Consider the following 15,193-nt stretch of genomic DNA (forward strand, 5'->3'; position numbering starts at 1 on the left):
GTGGTGTTACAAGACAGCGGTTCCCTGGATTGCAGAAATGAGCTCCAGGTTCTGGTTTTTACCCCGGAACATTTGCCTTGGCTACCAGCATCCTCACCCAGCGATGGACATCAACGAAGGGAGAGAATCTGTCAGCTTTTCCCTGGTGAGATTACTGCTGGGGGATGGAGGGAGAACGTAATCAGGTTACACACACAGCAGGTACTATGTTCGGCAGCAGATTTAGGGAGCAGCTGGGGTCTTTTCTGGGGAAGGCTTTCAAGCATATATATATATATATATATATATATATATATGAACTGGAGCGTTTGATGAATTTCTATTGATTTACAGCCCTCGGTAGAAATGTTTGTGTGAACTGTAGCCCAAATGCTGTGAGAATTACAAAGACCTCGTTATCATCGGCTCGTCTCTGCTAAACAGAAAACATTTGCGTTATCACTTCTAATAGTTTCGAAACCACTATTTTTAACCAGACCGCGGGGCCAACTTTTTCTGCCATTGAAACAACAGCAAAGTGATGAGTTGAACTGAGCCTTGCAGCTCTCTTTCAATTTAGATCCATGCTACCATTTGGCAAAAGCATATTAATTAATATTTCAGCTGAGAAGAGGAATAACGTTGCATTGTAAATACTGTGGCATTGCATCATCTGAAGGTTGTGGGATACGTGAATAAAAATTGCACCAAGAGGAGGATTTATTTTGTTTCACTTTGGATTTCCTTGCTCTATTTCCAGCTCCAAATGAATCTTTCTGCAGCTAAACTCATTCAGAAGCAACTGTAACTTAAATGAAAGTTTGAAACTTGTACGTCTATTGCAGAATGACAATTATTTCCCCCACTACTGTTACCTTACCTTCCTTACTTAGTGTTTTCTTCTCCTCTCTTCAGGGCCAATTAAAATATCCTCAGTGCACGGCCATTTCCTGCCTTGTCCTTGCAGCACAACCCAGTGAAGGTCTGTACATGTTTAAATTTAAACACAGTAAACTCACCTCTTGTGTTCAAGCTGTTCCTGTTTGCAGGTCTTTCAACAACTTGGGCACGAGGAAATGTTAATTTGTTTACCCTGAGTAGTCCTTAAGGGGAGAGAGGAACATTTTCAGTCCTGTTTCATCATTGTGTAGAAGAATTGCGACCTTTATGGATAAAGGACTTGTGTTTGCTTATCTAATGGATGTGTTTCCCTCCTCCCGCCCTTAGACCTCTCTCCAGAATCCTCGGCTTGCAGTAAAGCTTAGTCTTGGTGGGGGGGACAGTCAAGATACACACGCACAGGTTTGTGTGTGGTTTCTTGTTATAGGTCCTGGGAGGACAAGGCAGGACAGACAGAGCAGAGGTTCTACAGAGGAAGCTTAAAATAGATGAGTTGGCTCCGAGTCGAAAGTGGTTTCTGAACCTGGTGAGGAAATGACTCAGTTCTGACCTCAAGGTGAGCATGTAAAACCAGCACCTACCCATGTAAGGGTGAGATGGCACAGGATAATCTCACTTGTAGCCTCCTAGGGGCACTCAGAGACTTCAGACACCTGCAAACATGAGCCCAAAGCATTTCAGATTGCATTTCCCTTCTTTCCTTCCCTCTGTTCTGAAACAGGACAGGAAACCGAGGAGGTGCAGCGGGACACGCAGGTCACTTCAAACAAGTCTTGCTGGAGTGAAATGCTTTCCAAAGCCTTTCTTCGGATGCATCACGTGGAGGTTACTTTTCTTTTCCCCTCAGCTGGAAAGGAGAAGCCGAGTCAATGATCGCAGGAAACGAGACAAGAAGGTCCCGTAAAACAGACCCAATGGGAAGCCTCCTCCTCCCAACGGGAAGCAGAGGAGAGAAACTCACGAGGCTGGTAGCGGGGAACGCACATCACTGATGCAGCATTGAGGAGGCTGAGGGTGCCGGGGAGGTGAGCGCCATCCCTCTTACCACGGGCTGGATTCGGAGCCAGTTGCCCTGTGGCAAGCGCGGGCCAGGCTTCATTTAGGATGGAATTGATCCAAGAGAGTGGTCTCAACGAGCATCCTGCTCAGCGCTTTGTGACGTGTATAAACTTGCCACATCCCTTCGCAATACAGAGAAATACACACGGCACGGGGTAGGATGTTGGCTTCTTTATTTTTTTATTTTTTCTTAATTTTTTTTGTACAGGTAATACCATCGGTGAAGATGCTCGCGGTGCAGAGCGGCTGTAAATGCTCTCCAGCTGAGATCTCCAGAATGGAAAGAATGATACTAGATAAGCTTCACTGGGATCTTTACACAGCAACACCCATGGATTTCTTAAACATTGTAAGCACTAAGTTTTGCTATTTTTTTTGTTTTCTTTAAAGAAACAGCTCATTATCAAATAAGCCTAGAAAACACAGATGCGCACACATACACACACCCACACATCCTTCCCAAGACGCTTTGCAAACTACCTGTTCTTAGCTATCTGCAAGTCTTTTGAAGAATGTTCCAGTGATTTTTTTTTTAAATTTATTTTTAAAATTTTCTAGTATTTAAAACCTTTCATTTTGCTCAAAAAATTTACTTTCATCTTTAAAGGACAACTAAAATGGACGTTAAAAAGATTCTCATAATGCACAACTATACGCCATTTTTATTATTTTTTTTTAAATACACACTGCAAAAATATTTCTAACTATTTCCATTCTAGTAATACTGTACAGAGAAAGCTGTCAGTTTTGCTACATTTCTCACACAGGTTTTCTCTTAAACCATTTCCCTTTTCACCCCGCTAATTATTCACCCTTGTTTCAGGCAATGAGACTACCCCGATCTGGCACTTGGTTCCCATCGCAGTTACGAAACATTTGATAGAAACAATTAAACTTTGTCTTCAAGAAACGATCGTGTGCTAATAAGGCAAAAATCATGTGATACGAACACATCCTGGATCCCTTTTTTTTTTTTTAAAGTTATGTGCAAATATTAAGCCATCTTAGGCTGCTGATTGTGAAAGCTGCGTCTCTCAGGTGCTTGTTTCCTCAGGGAATTCAGAGTTCAGGCGTTAGTTCCTGGCTTTACTCTATTCGCATCCGCTGGCCTGAACTGAATCTCCCGGATAACAATCTGGGTAACGTAGAAACTTCAGAAATTGTTAGGAAACACAGACCTTGTACATTCATTATAAGCTCAAAAAAACCCCAGTTCCGTGGTTGGGAAGTACAAACACAAAACACAAAAAAAAAGAAAAAGTGGGGGGAGAAGGAACCCTTTAGGTTTCCTGATACGAGATGAAATAAGTCTGTATTTCTGGTTGATAACATAGGAAAACATACAAAGTTCACTGACCTCTGCTTTTTTGTTTGTTTGTTTGTTTGTTTTAATATATATATATACTTTATCTTCTCCCCAGTTCCATGCCACGGTGATGTCCAACGGGCCCCATCTACTACCTGGGCTGCCTCAGAGGAATCCTTCCCGCCACGGCGCGCTCTTGACCAAACAGCTACAGCACTGGATGGCGTGCCACCAGCTAGTGCAGCTTAAGGGCTCCACACTGGTTTTGGTGATCATCACCTTGGAGCTGGAGAGGCTGACTCCTGACTGGTTTCCTGCTATTACTGATCTGCTAAAAAAAAGGAAAAAAAAAAAAAAAAAAAAAAGCACAGGTAGGGATCAAAACGGCCTTTGGTCACAAATCTTGAGGCCGGGACACCCATGAATTAATAAAGGGCAAGTGTATTTCCAGCCAACGTTGCACTTTAGCAGCCACCTGAGAACCAGAGAATGGTTTGGGTTGGAAGGAACCTTAAAGATCATCCAGTTCCAACCCCTCTGCGTGTATCCATGTTCTGCCTTTGCTGCAGACCTTGCTCGTGCTAAAAAAAAGGGAACAAAACCACAATTAAGGGCCTTGCCTTTGGCAGGGAAGGGAGGTTTCCCTGTTGCTTGGCCACAGAGAGCCACCGCTGCTGAGCGAGGACGCGGTGTCCAGGAGCACCTAAAACCATCGTCCCCACTCAACACTACAAAAACTTCTAAGTACAGTTACACTGCTTTTAAAAAACAATCAATTTGACTTCTAATGATGCATGTTAAAAGCAAGCCCTTTTGGTTGTTTGTGGGGGTGTTTTTTTTAAAGCTTTTCTCCAGTTCCATAAAACACATGCCGTTTAAGAGAGCGTACCCCGCAGGCTGAACCCCCGGGCTCTCAGCTTACCCTCGACCCCTCCTGTGGTTTGGATTTGTCTGGAATAACCCAGCCTCCTGCCGTCCCCCCAGACTGTTGTCACCTCCTAAGGAGAGGGAGCACTTGCCCACCGTTTGTGTGGAGTCCAGGAGCTCCCGGTTCAGTGTTTTGCACCAGGGCCAACACGCATCTTCTGATGGACAGTGGGAGCTGCACAAATTCCCTTCCGACCAGAGAAGGGAGTCTGAGGCCAGAAACGTCCTTCCGCTCGCTGCCTGGACAGGCACCCAGTAACGAGACCATGACACGGCACACCTGGGTGACAGCAGTCACGGGAGACATCACTTTGCCCATCTGAGTGTCACAGATGATCATCTCACAGCCCGCTTGCTACAGACAGTTTATTCTACCTGCAGCTAAACTCACCGCTGAGGGGCCCGTAACCCTCTTGCTACACACCAGTTAGTGGCGAGGACGTGCCAGGTTCAGCTGTCACAGCGAGTGCTGGCACAGATCGGACGTGTTTAGGGCTAGTTTTGTGAGAATTCTTGTTTTGGGGAAGATCCAGTCCCCAAAGAACTCCAGAGAACCTTTACAGAGTATTTCCAAAAGCTCTTATGGTGCCCCAGCCTCTCTAACCCAGACTCTGAGGCACATCTCCCTAACCCAGACTCCCTCTGCTGCTGCCTTACTTCAGGCCAGATTGATTTCCAGATGCCCAAAGTTAATGCCACCTCGTCATCAAAGCCACAATTCCATCCAAAATCCCCTACGGGAAGTACCCAGGGAATTGTTTTGTCCTTCAAGAGGTTTCCTGGCAGACACCGCTGCCGCACAGGGACGCTCAGATGCTGAATCAGAACATAAACCAAACATTAAATCATCCTCACAGACGGCGAAGCAATTTGGAGTCATCTCCAGTGGCCACCGCGTCCCCCATTCATAAACCACCACCACAAGGAAACGTGTCACGGCTAAATGAAGGGGAACTGTTTGCGACGAGGATGAAGCTGCCTCGCGGTAAGGAACCTGACTCAGCAGCGCTGCGTGCGCTGGGCGCGTGGTGACCCAGGAGAAGAGTTCACTTACGCGGAGGCACAAAGAAAGAAACTTCTGTGGTCGGAGAAGTGATCGAGATAGAAGAAAACAGCAGAGGGAGGGGTAACACTCAAGAGTTGTTTTTCCGCGTTACGGGTTTCTCAGGAAATTTGGTCGATGTGTCAGAGAAAGGCAGAGAAGGGATTCACAGCGACCGGCACCACGGGAAGCCCCCCCAGAGCGCCCGGCAGCCCCCCTCGGGACATCACCGGTACCAAGTGCTTTCAAACACATATAAAGCCTTTATCTCTCACTTGCGGGGCTGCCTTTATGCGGTTGGTTGGGGTTTTTTTTCCTCATTGGCTTTAGTGTTTTATATTCGATTTGCAGAGTACTTACAGCTCGATTCTTTAAGGATGCAGAAAAGGGCATTTGGCTGGAGTGATGCCTGAGCTCCTGGCCGTTCCCAGCGGCTCCCCCTCAGGAAGTCGGGCACCTTGAATCCCATCGGTGACCACATTATGGTCACGGCAAACAAGTTATCAAATCTTCTGAGCAATTTTGGGGAAAAAAAAAAAAGCGCTTTTATTCCTAATTCACCTGCCCAGCTGGGAATCTAACTTAAGAATAGCTCCAAACTGGATTTGAGCTCTGCCAAAGGAATTTGCCTCAAAAGAGAACACGGGCAAGTTTCAAACGGTCCTCAAAGCAGCAGCAAAGGGTGCTTCATTGCTCTGCTCAGCCGGATGGTCACCCTCTGCTCCCGCTTGGTGCGGGCACAACAGACACGGAGAGAGGGCCGTCAGAGGGGGCTTCCAGCAAGAAGACATCCTGCTCAGGCCCCGGCTGCTCCTCCCTCGGTCCCACGGCCACTGTGGGACAGGCAGGGACAAGCCATGGGGCAGGAACATGCTTGTCACGGGGCTTAGTGCCTCCTCCCTGCAAGGCAGGAGTCTCCAGAACTTCCCCGTGTGCCCAGTTTGGTTATTTTCAGACCACGTACCTGTTACTCCACGAGATTTATTTCCAAGTCCTAATTTTCCAGAGGTTTCAGTGACTGTCACGTACAACCCACCCTGGGGACGGGAGCTCAGCCGGTGCCTCTGCACCATCCTCTCGGTCTCGATGACCTTCTGGGTGGTGATGGAGACCCACCCTGCTCAGCGGGAACCCCCCTGGGCTCCTGTCACCCGCCTTGTCCCTCTCTGGTCACCCCCTACAAGGTGGGAGTGCAGGGTATAAGCTTCCTCCAAACCTCCACCCAAGGGTGAGTCTTCTGCTGGTCCAACAGCCCCAGCCCCGTGGCCAGGCACCTGGGGGCAAGCGGCAGCTGGGAGAAGGGGAGAAGACATACGGGGACACGCAGGGGACATCACACTTGAAACACAGAGATACAGGGTGAGGGGGTTAACAGAGAAAAATGGGAATAAGAGTGAGGGTTGGGAATTCGGACCCAGCACTTTGTGGTCCCAGGGAATCCGACCAGTGCACAAACTGCGGGTTTAGCAGATGTTCGTTAAACAAGTCAGTCTTGTTTTTATTAACCCCAGCTTTGGTACAAGCAGGTCATTCCTGAGATTCGTTTACAAAGTTGTTTTAAAACAAAGATCAACTGGGGCCTCTCCCTCTTCCTGTGTGAAGTCAGACTGGGGCACAGACACCACGCTTCCTCCCCCCCCCCATTTCTTTCCGTTTTTTAAACAAGTATTTGTGGAAGGGGGCGTCAGTCTGTTCCAAACACAGGACTCGCGACCAGGAGTTAAAGCCGAGTCTCCAGCTTTAAACCGTTTCCCCTCCCTTTTAACATACAACGCTTAGTTGTCCTTTAAAAGGGTTCCCTTCATCCCACCACATCCCGGTTGGAGGTGCCGGAGCGGGGACCGGCCAGGCCCCGGGCAGCGAGCGGGGAGGGGGGCAGGGGGCTCTGGGGGGGTTAAGCGGTGAGACACGTCTCTGCAGCCCCGGGAGGAGGGAACAAACAAAAGGTTGGGGGATTTCTGGTTATCAAACCTGTGAGTCTACGGAAAAAAAAAAAAGCTGCAGGGAAGAGTTAATGCTGAGAAACGTGAGAATCCAGCGGGAAGGTGAGGGCTGTTAGGGGGTTTCTCCAGTTACACCCCAAAACCAGACCGAGAGGACCCACGGAAACCCCGTCCCAGCGGCAGCAAGTGAGGCCTCACCTGGCGCCAAGTCCCCCGGCCCTGGGAAATTCGGTCAGCGTGACCCGCTTTGCACAGGCTCTCGCCCAGAGATTAGCGGTTTGGATTAGTGCAAGCCACGCAGCAGCCTTAATTAGCCATTTATCTTTGGGTAAGTATCTTAGATTTCAGCTTTATCAAGAAACCTGATCGAGGAAACTTTTCCCAATCAAAAGAGACGGTGCATCTTAGTCCTCGCTATTTAATCTCTTCTGTGCAATGTATTGCAAGCTTAAAGGTGAAAGCACCAATTAATTTCTTCTGCATGAGATGTTTTGTGGCCTTAATAAATCTTCTAATTAACGTGTCTTCCTGATGTTATGGAGCACGCACTGGGAAGACTAAAAAAGCTACAGAAAGAACAAAAGAGAATGAGTGTTTAGGTTTCAGTTATTTACATTAAGTAAAGACATCCCGAAAGGTCAAGGTACAAATCTCTCCCGTGCGGAGCCGGGTACGGACGTTCCGAGTTAAACCGTCGCAGCTCGGAGAAGCTCCCAGGGCTGCCGAGGTCTGGTTTGGAAATGGTAATTAGAGGATTGATTTAAAATTTTAACGAGGCAAGATGTGAGAAGCCAGGTGCTACGGGAGACGCGGGATGGGGAGAGGAGCAGGAGCGTCTCCAGCCTGGCCAGGAAACAGCAGAGGGAAGAACAACACTGGATACCGAGCGAAACACGGCCAGCCCCTCACCGCTGAACTGCTTCTACAACGCTTTCCATTCCTTGTTCTCTCGCAAATATCAAGGAATGATTTTTAACACCACTCCTGTGGAAAAATCCTTGCCCATGTACATCCTCCTCAATCACCAGGTGGCCCATCTTTAAAACCACCGGCCGCTCTGCCCCCTTAGTTTCCCGATTAATTCTGATGTACCTGAGCACACTCTCTCTTCTCTGGCCTCCTGGATTTGGCTTTAGAAGGGATTGGGATGGGAAAGGTTGTAGCATATTTCATACAACACTTGGTATCAGCTGGGAAGTCCCCACTAAGGCTTATCCTTCAAAAATGTAATGGGCTCCAGCGATGCCTCTAACCCCAGGTGGCTACGGGCAACGTCCCCCCAGCTCCAATGACCGCCTCTCTGCAGGGGGACACAGCGGCCGTACGGCACCGCACCGCGGTGGGGACACAACCCTCCCAGCCTCGTAGGAAGGTGGGATGTGAAGAGGCATCAAAGATGACCAGAACCACCCTCTGCCTCTTTCTCGAGTTGGGTATTAAACACAAAGAGCCACGGTCGGGCACATGAGCCAGCTCCTGCCGCAACGGCACAGTCTCTAAAAGGATTTCGGGAGAAGCCAGTATCACCCACTGGGTTTTTGTTCTTGAAACTGGGGCTGCAGAAGCAGCTCCCATCAGAGCTTCAGCAGACACCATGCATCAAACTCCACTCCTTGGTTTCGCCTGAAGCGCAGCATCGATCTCAGCCCCACACCAAAGAAACCCCGGAGACGCCCGAAGAAAACGGAATATAACGTCACATGTAGCGATTCCCACAGAACAGACACCAGGAACAGACCTTCTGGTGAAGCTCCAGCAGCAGCTCTGCCCGAAAAGAGAACCCGAGCTAAAGCCGTGCTCCTTTTTTGGCCTCGATCTAAGCGTATGATGTGCTTCTCCAGAGCTTTGGAAGGTCCCTTCGGAAACTATCGCCCTCCATCTCTGCTCCTTTTCCATCCCACCCTTAAATCACCTCTTTGGGCACCAGCGAAACTGCTGGTAAATCCACCCGCTCCGTCACCACGTCCCACGAAGGAGAAGTACAACTTTTGCCCAAACAGGGATGGCATTTGAATGAGTACCTTAGAATTTCCCCCCAGATTACAGATGAGGTGCTTTCTGGCACACTGTACGACTAGCTAATTGTTAATTAATCAGCTAATTTACTTTTTTGAACATTCCCAATAGCCATAAGACATCCTGCGAGTGGTAAACTTTCAATCATCACACATGAATAGATGCACCGGCCGACACAGGAAACCCACCGCCAAATAAAGGACACCACAAAAACTCAAAATACATGTGAGATTTAATCAAAGAAATAAAAGTACAAAGTGAGTGGAAAGAACTGAAAGTCAAAAAAAAAAACAAACACCAAAAAACCAAAAACCCAAACCAAACCCAAGACATTTGGAATGACAAAGCGAACGGCTGCAGCAGGTCCCGGGGGCTACCACCCCCCCCCGGCAGGTCCCCAAGTCACCTCCACCCCGGGGCATCCACTGCAGCCAGAGGTGAAGCCGACGGAGCTCAGAGCCCCGCAAAACACATTTTAAATTAGAAAACAGACAACGTACATGATGGTAAATGTTTAAATGATTTAAAAAAAAAAAAAAAAAAAAAAGGATCCTTTTTCCCATGAATACCAACCTTTTAACAGATACACGTATAAACCAGCGGGGAGACGCGTAACCGAACGGCTCCAGTCATTTCTGAAGGGGGTTTTCTTTCACTTCTAGGCTACAAGATGTAAATCTTGGGACTGGAGTGAGATTAGCATCACCGGGCATTTGTCACTCGGTAAATAAAAATAAGATACAGAACTACCCTAAATACCACAAACTTAAACCTTGTCTCAGCCAAAAGGGAAAAATCAGCACAAGAGGAAAAAAAAATGAGTCCCATTGGGGACATGACGATGTCACTGCTCTAAAGAACAAGTCACTACAAGGAAAAGGTATTTCTGTCACAACAGACAGTCAGTGTATATATAATCATCGTCATATTGCAATAGCTACATACATTCCGAATGTCTTCGTCAGAAAAAGCTGGGAATTTCTCCGCAATGCCCATGGATTTGAAGGGTTTTGCTCGTTCATTGTTGTTGTTATTGGTAACTACCTGTTATTCCAGGAAAAAAGAATTGATGTGTGACGCGCTGGGGCCGATGGAAATCATGTGCACGGGCCTCGCTGGCGGCAGCACGAGGCCGGGAGAGAGCTATCGACCGGGAATGCGGTGCCCAGGCAGCTTTTGCACACCCAGTTATCCACCGCTGGATAAACCAGTTACCGTTTTATCCCAGCCCGCGTAGCGCTGGCCTCGAGCAGCAACACAACGAACCAAATAGCGCTGCTCACTTGTGCAATTAGTGCACCAGAGCTTCCCTCATTAGCAAAAAAACCCCAAATCCTGCCCCTAATTTGCTATGTGACTGGCCTGGAGTCAGTGGTGAGCTGGAATTGTCTTGTGTGTAACAATTAGTTGGGTTCCTTGTACATTTCTCTGAGAAAAAAAAACAACACATTAGCCCTCCTAACATTTGACATCTACTCCTTAAAATCCGTCTAACCTGAGGCGCAGCCTTAAAAGCGAAGCGTTCAGCTCCCAGCAGACTCCCACCCCGTGCACGGAACGTCCAGGCTTTGCAAAGGGGCCTGTTCCAAGAGGTACCTGCCAGGTCTTCGGGAGGTTCTTACACGCACCCAGTCACGCTGGCGTGACTTTCAGCACATCCACACGAAAGGCCAAGGGCCCTGGGAAAACACTTTAACACCTGAGCATGTATTTAGAAAGAAAAGAGGAAAAAAAGCTGCTTTAATGGGATATGCAAGTTAGAGAACCTCATTTTAAAGTCCTTCCAAGAGAGGCGGAGGGGCGGGATGCGTGGCCGTGCACCGCCACCCGCCAGGCCAGGCAGGGATTTGCTGACAGCTTAAAGACACCAAAAAAACCCCCAAACTATCAGAGAAATCCTGTAGCATTAATAACTAAATCAAAATGCCCACACTCACAACTAACACTTAGCCAGCCAGTGTTTTTATAAACTCTAAATTAGACACCACGCGGGGGTTAATATAAAATATCTGCTTTCCTTTAGCCTCTCATCTGAAGGATGGATGGAACTGGGTCCAACTATTTTTCCATGACAACACACAGCTCTTCAGTCTCTGGTCAGTGATCGTCCTGCCGTACCACAAAATGGTTTGAGTGGAAAAAAAAAAAAAATAATAGTATTGATCCTAATTATTCCTCTGAGCTCAGCTGCCCAGGAAAACAAGGCTGTGATTGTGAGGCATGAGGAGTGTTAAAGGAAGCACCTTCTAAGGGGAACAGAGTCTAACAGCATAAATAGCGTGAGATCAGGGGGTTCTCCTCGTTAGGCACGTAATAAGTTTAAGGTTAAAGAGTAAAAGCAAAGATGATCGCTTAAATAGGCTTTCACAACACCAAAATACATTGGTAGATGACAACTGAGAAGCTACACAAATCCTGTGGTTCCACATTATACGACAAACTCTTACAACAAAAATCTTTCTATATAAGTGTTCTACTGTAGCAGTAAAGAAAATTCAAAACATTGTCCCATGAATTTTATTAACCACTCTCTCTCTCTTTATATATATATATATATATATTATAAATGATGTAGAAAGTGTTTAGAGTAATTCAGGATTAAAATACATAATTACTGGAAGGAGGGTTACTCTGACTAAGGTTCCCAGGGCAGAAGGTACTGTGTTTTTCCACCTGTGCTAAAAACTCATTCAAATGGAGAATTTTGTTAGAAAAATAAACGTTTCACCATTCTTCATCCCGCTCCTCCCACTTGTGCATGTACGGAGGAAGATCGACGAGCCTCGGGCAGCCACCTCAGCCAATTAAAAAGGAAACAGATGTAGAAAGTGAGTATTTAGCTGGTGGGTAAGATGAGTCCGGACAAACAGTTACGGTCACTTTATACACAGCTGCTCCGGCACCGGGGGTTTAGAACAAAACATCTTATTTTAGGGATTAGTTGACTTTGTTTAACAAAAGGTACAAGGTTAAGGTTACTTCCTCAAAACCTCCCGATAAATTCCGCACAGACAACAGCGAGTCGTTACGCTGCAACCACCGGAGATGCTCATTTTCTCTTTCACTTTGGTCCACTCACACCACAATGTTATGAGAAGGGTCACGGGGTGGGAAACTCAAGCAACTTAACACATGAAAGCACCAAGTCCGCTCTTGGCCTGAAAGTCTGTGTGTGATTAACTGAAAGAAACAAAACATAAAAAAAAAAAGCATGAATTAACGTTATGAAAATTAAACAAAAGCAAAACGTAGCGAAATATGTTAAAAAAGAAAAAAAAAAAAAGAAGGGCAAACGCTGCTTGGGCAGGTGGAGCCCCACAGAGGAGAGCAACCCCAGAGCACAGCCCGCTCGAGAGAGTCGCCCACTGACGCTTCTATTTCCCCTCAGCACCTGCAACTCTTCCAGCTCTGCTTTTGACCTATTAAAGCTACTAAAACCAGTGTTGAAACAGCAGACGATAAAAAGTTCAACTAACTCTCCTAAAAATTGAAACAAGAAAACCTCACTCCCCCCCCAACCCAAGATCCCGATCTTTATTCCCCCTCCCCAAGCTCACAATAAATTCCCAGGTCCCAACGTCCTGCCCATAAACCCAGGACGTGCCTCCACCTGCTTCCCCATCCCCTGGGGGGCTGCGGGGGCTCTCCCGGCAGCCATGGATGCTGGTTGAAAGACCTCAATAAAAAAGCCAGCAAAGACATTCCCACCATTTCCCAGGGAATACGCAGATCCCTATAACGCCCAAGTGGTCTGTGGGGTCCACATCAAAGCCACCCCCCGGGATGCGGCAGTGGGATGGGTGAGGGCTGTGCTCTCCAACACACAGGTCTCACGAGACCCCCCCCGGCTCCTTCTGAGGGCCCCCAGCTGAAGAGGGGGTCTGGAAATCTGGGTCTTCCAGGTGAAGAGAGGATCTAGGTCACTGCCAAGGCCAAGGGGAAGCACCTTCCTTTGAATTTTTTTATGACAAATTTTGAGCAGAAACCCCCAATACCACATTTTGAAGTAGCTCACAGGTTTATGAAACAGACCACAACCCAACAAACCAACCAACCCCCAAACCCAATCCAGACCCACTTCCTCTCCCTAATTTAGTAATTTTTATTCCTCTAGCTGTGCTCCGGAGCTGAAGAGAGCCGCCCCCCCGGCCCCAGCGCCACGCAGGGTCCCCACTGCACAGAGCACATGCTGCGGGTGCCCCTTGGTCCTTCATAGGCCCCCCCAACCTGCCTTCTCCTGGCCCTGCTTCTGACTGAGGCTGGTCTCTGATCCCCACCCAGCAGAGGAAGGGTGTCCGGATCACGGCTGCAGGTGGGTTACAACCAGCAAAGGGCAGGAAACCTATTTCTGTCACGGACAGATGGAGCTCAGGGGGAGCTGCAGCGTTTCCGTGGGGCCAGCGCACACAGAGCATCACCACCGGAGCGTCCCGGTGACCGGCATCGCTCACGCAAGGTAACAGCGTGTGGCTCAGCGCGCTCCTCTTCTCCAAAGCAGACCTGGGGCCCAGCCTGCCCTGCTGTTCAGCCCCTAATTCATGTGCGAGTTGAGCTGGATTAAACCCTGTCTTCAGCAAAATCTCTCCTATGAGAACAAGCTGAGAGAGTTGGGGGGGTTCAGCCTGGAGAAGAGAAGGCTCCGGGGAGACCTTAGAGCCCCTTCCAGTCCCTCAAGGGGCTCCAGGAAAGCTGGGGAGGGACTCTGGATGAGGGAGGGGAGCCATAGGAGGAAGGGGAAGGGTTTGACACTGAAAGAGGGGAGATTGAGATGAGATGTGGGGAAGAACTTCTTTGGTGTGAGGGTGGTGAGAGCCTGGCCCAGGTTGCCCAGAGAAGCTGTGGCTGCCCCATCCCTGGAGGGGTTCAAGGCCAGGTTGGAGGGGGCTTGGAGCAACCTGGTCTGGTGGGAGGTGTCCCTGCCCAGGGCAGGGGGTGGCACTGGGGGGGCTTTAAAGTCCCTTCCCACCCAAACCATTCTGTGATTCTGTTGGACTCTGTCTGTGAGGTGTTCTGGACTCTGTGTGTGAGGTGGGATCTGCCCAGAGGATGCCGAGAGGTCTGCAAGGAGAGAGCGCTTTGGTTTTAACGCCAACACTTCTACATTCCAAGGAAATACGGGAAGTAATTAATACACACTGTGATCTTTCACAGGAAGACATGAATTACCAGGATGAAGAGCGAGCTCCTCCAGTGCTGCAGCTCACAGCAGAGAAATGACAGAGCACAACATCTCATCGGCAGCGTGAAGCCGAACATGGTGTTGTCAAGAGCTAACTCGGGTTTTTTTGGTGGTCTTTTTTTCTTTTTATCACGAAAAGGCTCAGAAGGCATTGCCACCAGCCTGGTCTGGGTTTGGCAGGGTGCAGTTCTGACTTTTAAGCCCCCACCCAGTGTTCCTTGAAGACTGGTTTGAACGGGAGCAGGATCACCCCCCCACACCTCCTCTTTTCAAACCTCTTTGCCCCATTGCTGCTCTGTCATTACACAACCAGGCAGCTGAACCAGCATTATTTCCATGCCCTCGCTCCTCGCTGGCTTCAGCAGCGTCAATTAACTTGCAGCGAGGCAAGATAAGAATTCTGCCTTCGGGGGAAAAGAGCTTTCTCATGAGCAGAACCGTGTCTTGGAGCCCCGTTTCGCATGGAGCTCTAATGAATTTCAAATCCGTCTTCACTCTAAGCTGCTGTTTCCCTCTTTACAGCTCTGCCTCTAAAAATAAAGTGCAGCCTCCAAAGAGGGCCTGAAGCCTAGAGATCACAGTGAGGTAGCGTATGACTGGGGACTACTCCACCTGTAAGACATTACAACTGTGTCGCGATTGTCCCCACTCCGCTCTGCTGGGCAGAAGATGCAGTTTATTCCTAGTCCCCTTCCCAGCTGTCCCAGCAGCTCGCAGGATCAGTGGAGCTGGATATCACAGAGCCCAGGGCAAACCCTGCGGGGGTCTCAGCCCTTAGAGAATGGCCCCAAACTGCGAATCTCTCCCACTTGCAGCCACCACGACTTCCCCAGGGCACAGGA

General features: G+C 48.5%; 1 protein-coding gene across 2 annotated transcripts in view; it reads right to left on the reverse strand.

Moving 5' to 3' along the window:
- Nucleotides 1–2,140: 2,140 nt before the first annotated feature.
- The window catches only part of SEPTIN8 (septin 8), a 44,534-nt gene continuing 31,481 nt past the window's right edge, over nt 2,141–15,193 (reverse strand). For both annotated transcript variants that reach the window (XM_074156271.1, XM_074156270.1), the window contains exon 10: nt 2,141–3,575. In XM_074156271.1, coding sequence (XP_074012372.1) covers nt 3,410–3,575 — 166 coding nt within the window. In that variant the 3' untranslated portion in view covers nt 2,141–3,409. The remainder of the gene's footprint in view (nt 3,576–15,193) is intronic.

Source organism: Numenius arquata, chromosome 11 (assembly GCF_964106895.1).
Source record: "Numenius arquata chromosome 11, bNumArq3.hap1.1, whole genome shotgun sequence".
NCBI classification, from domain to species: Eukaryota; Metazoa; Chordata; class Aves; order Charadriiformes; family Scolopacidae; genus Numenius; species Numenius arquata.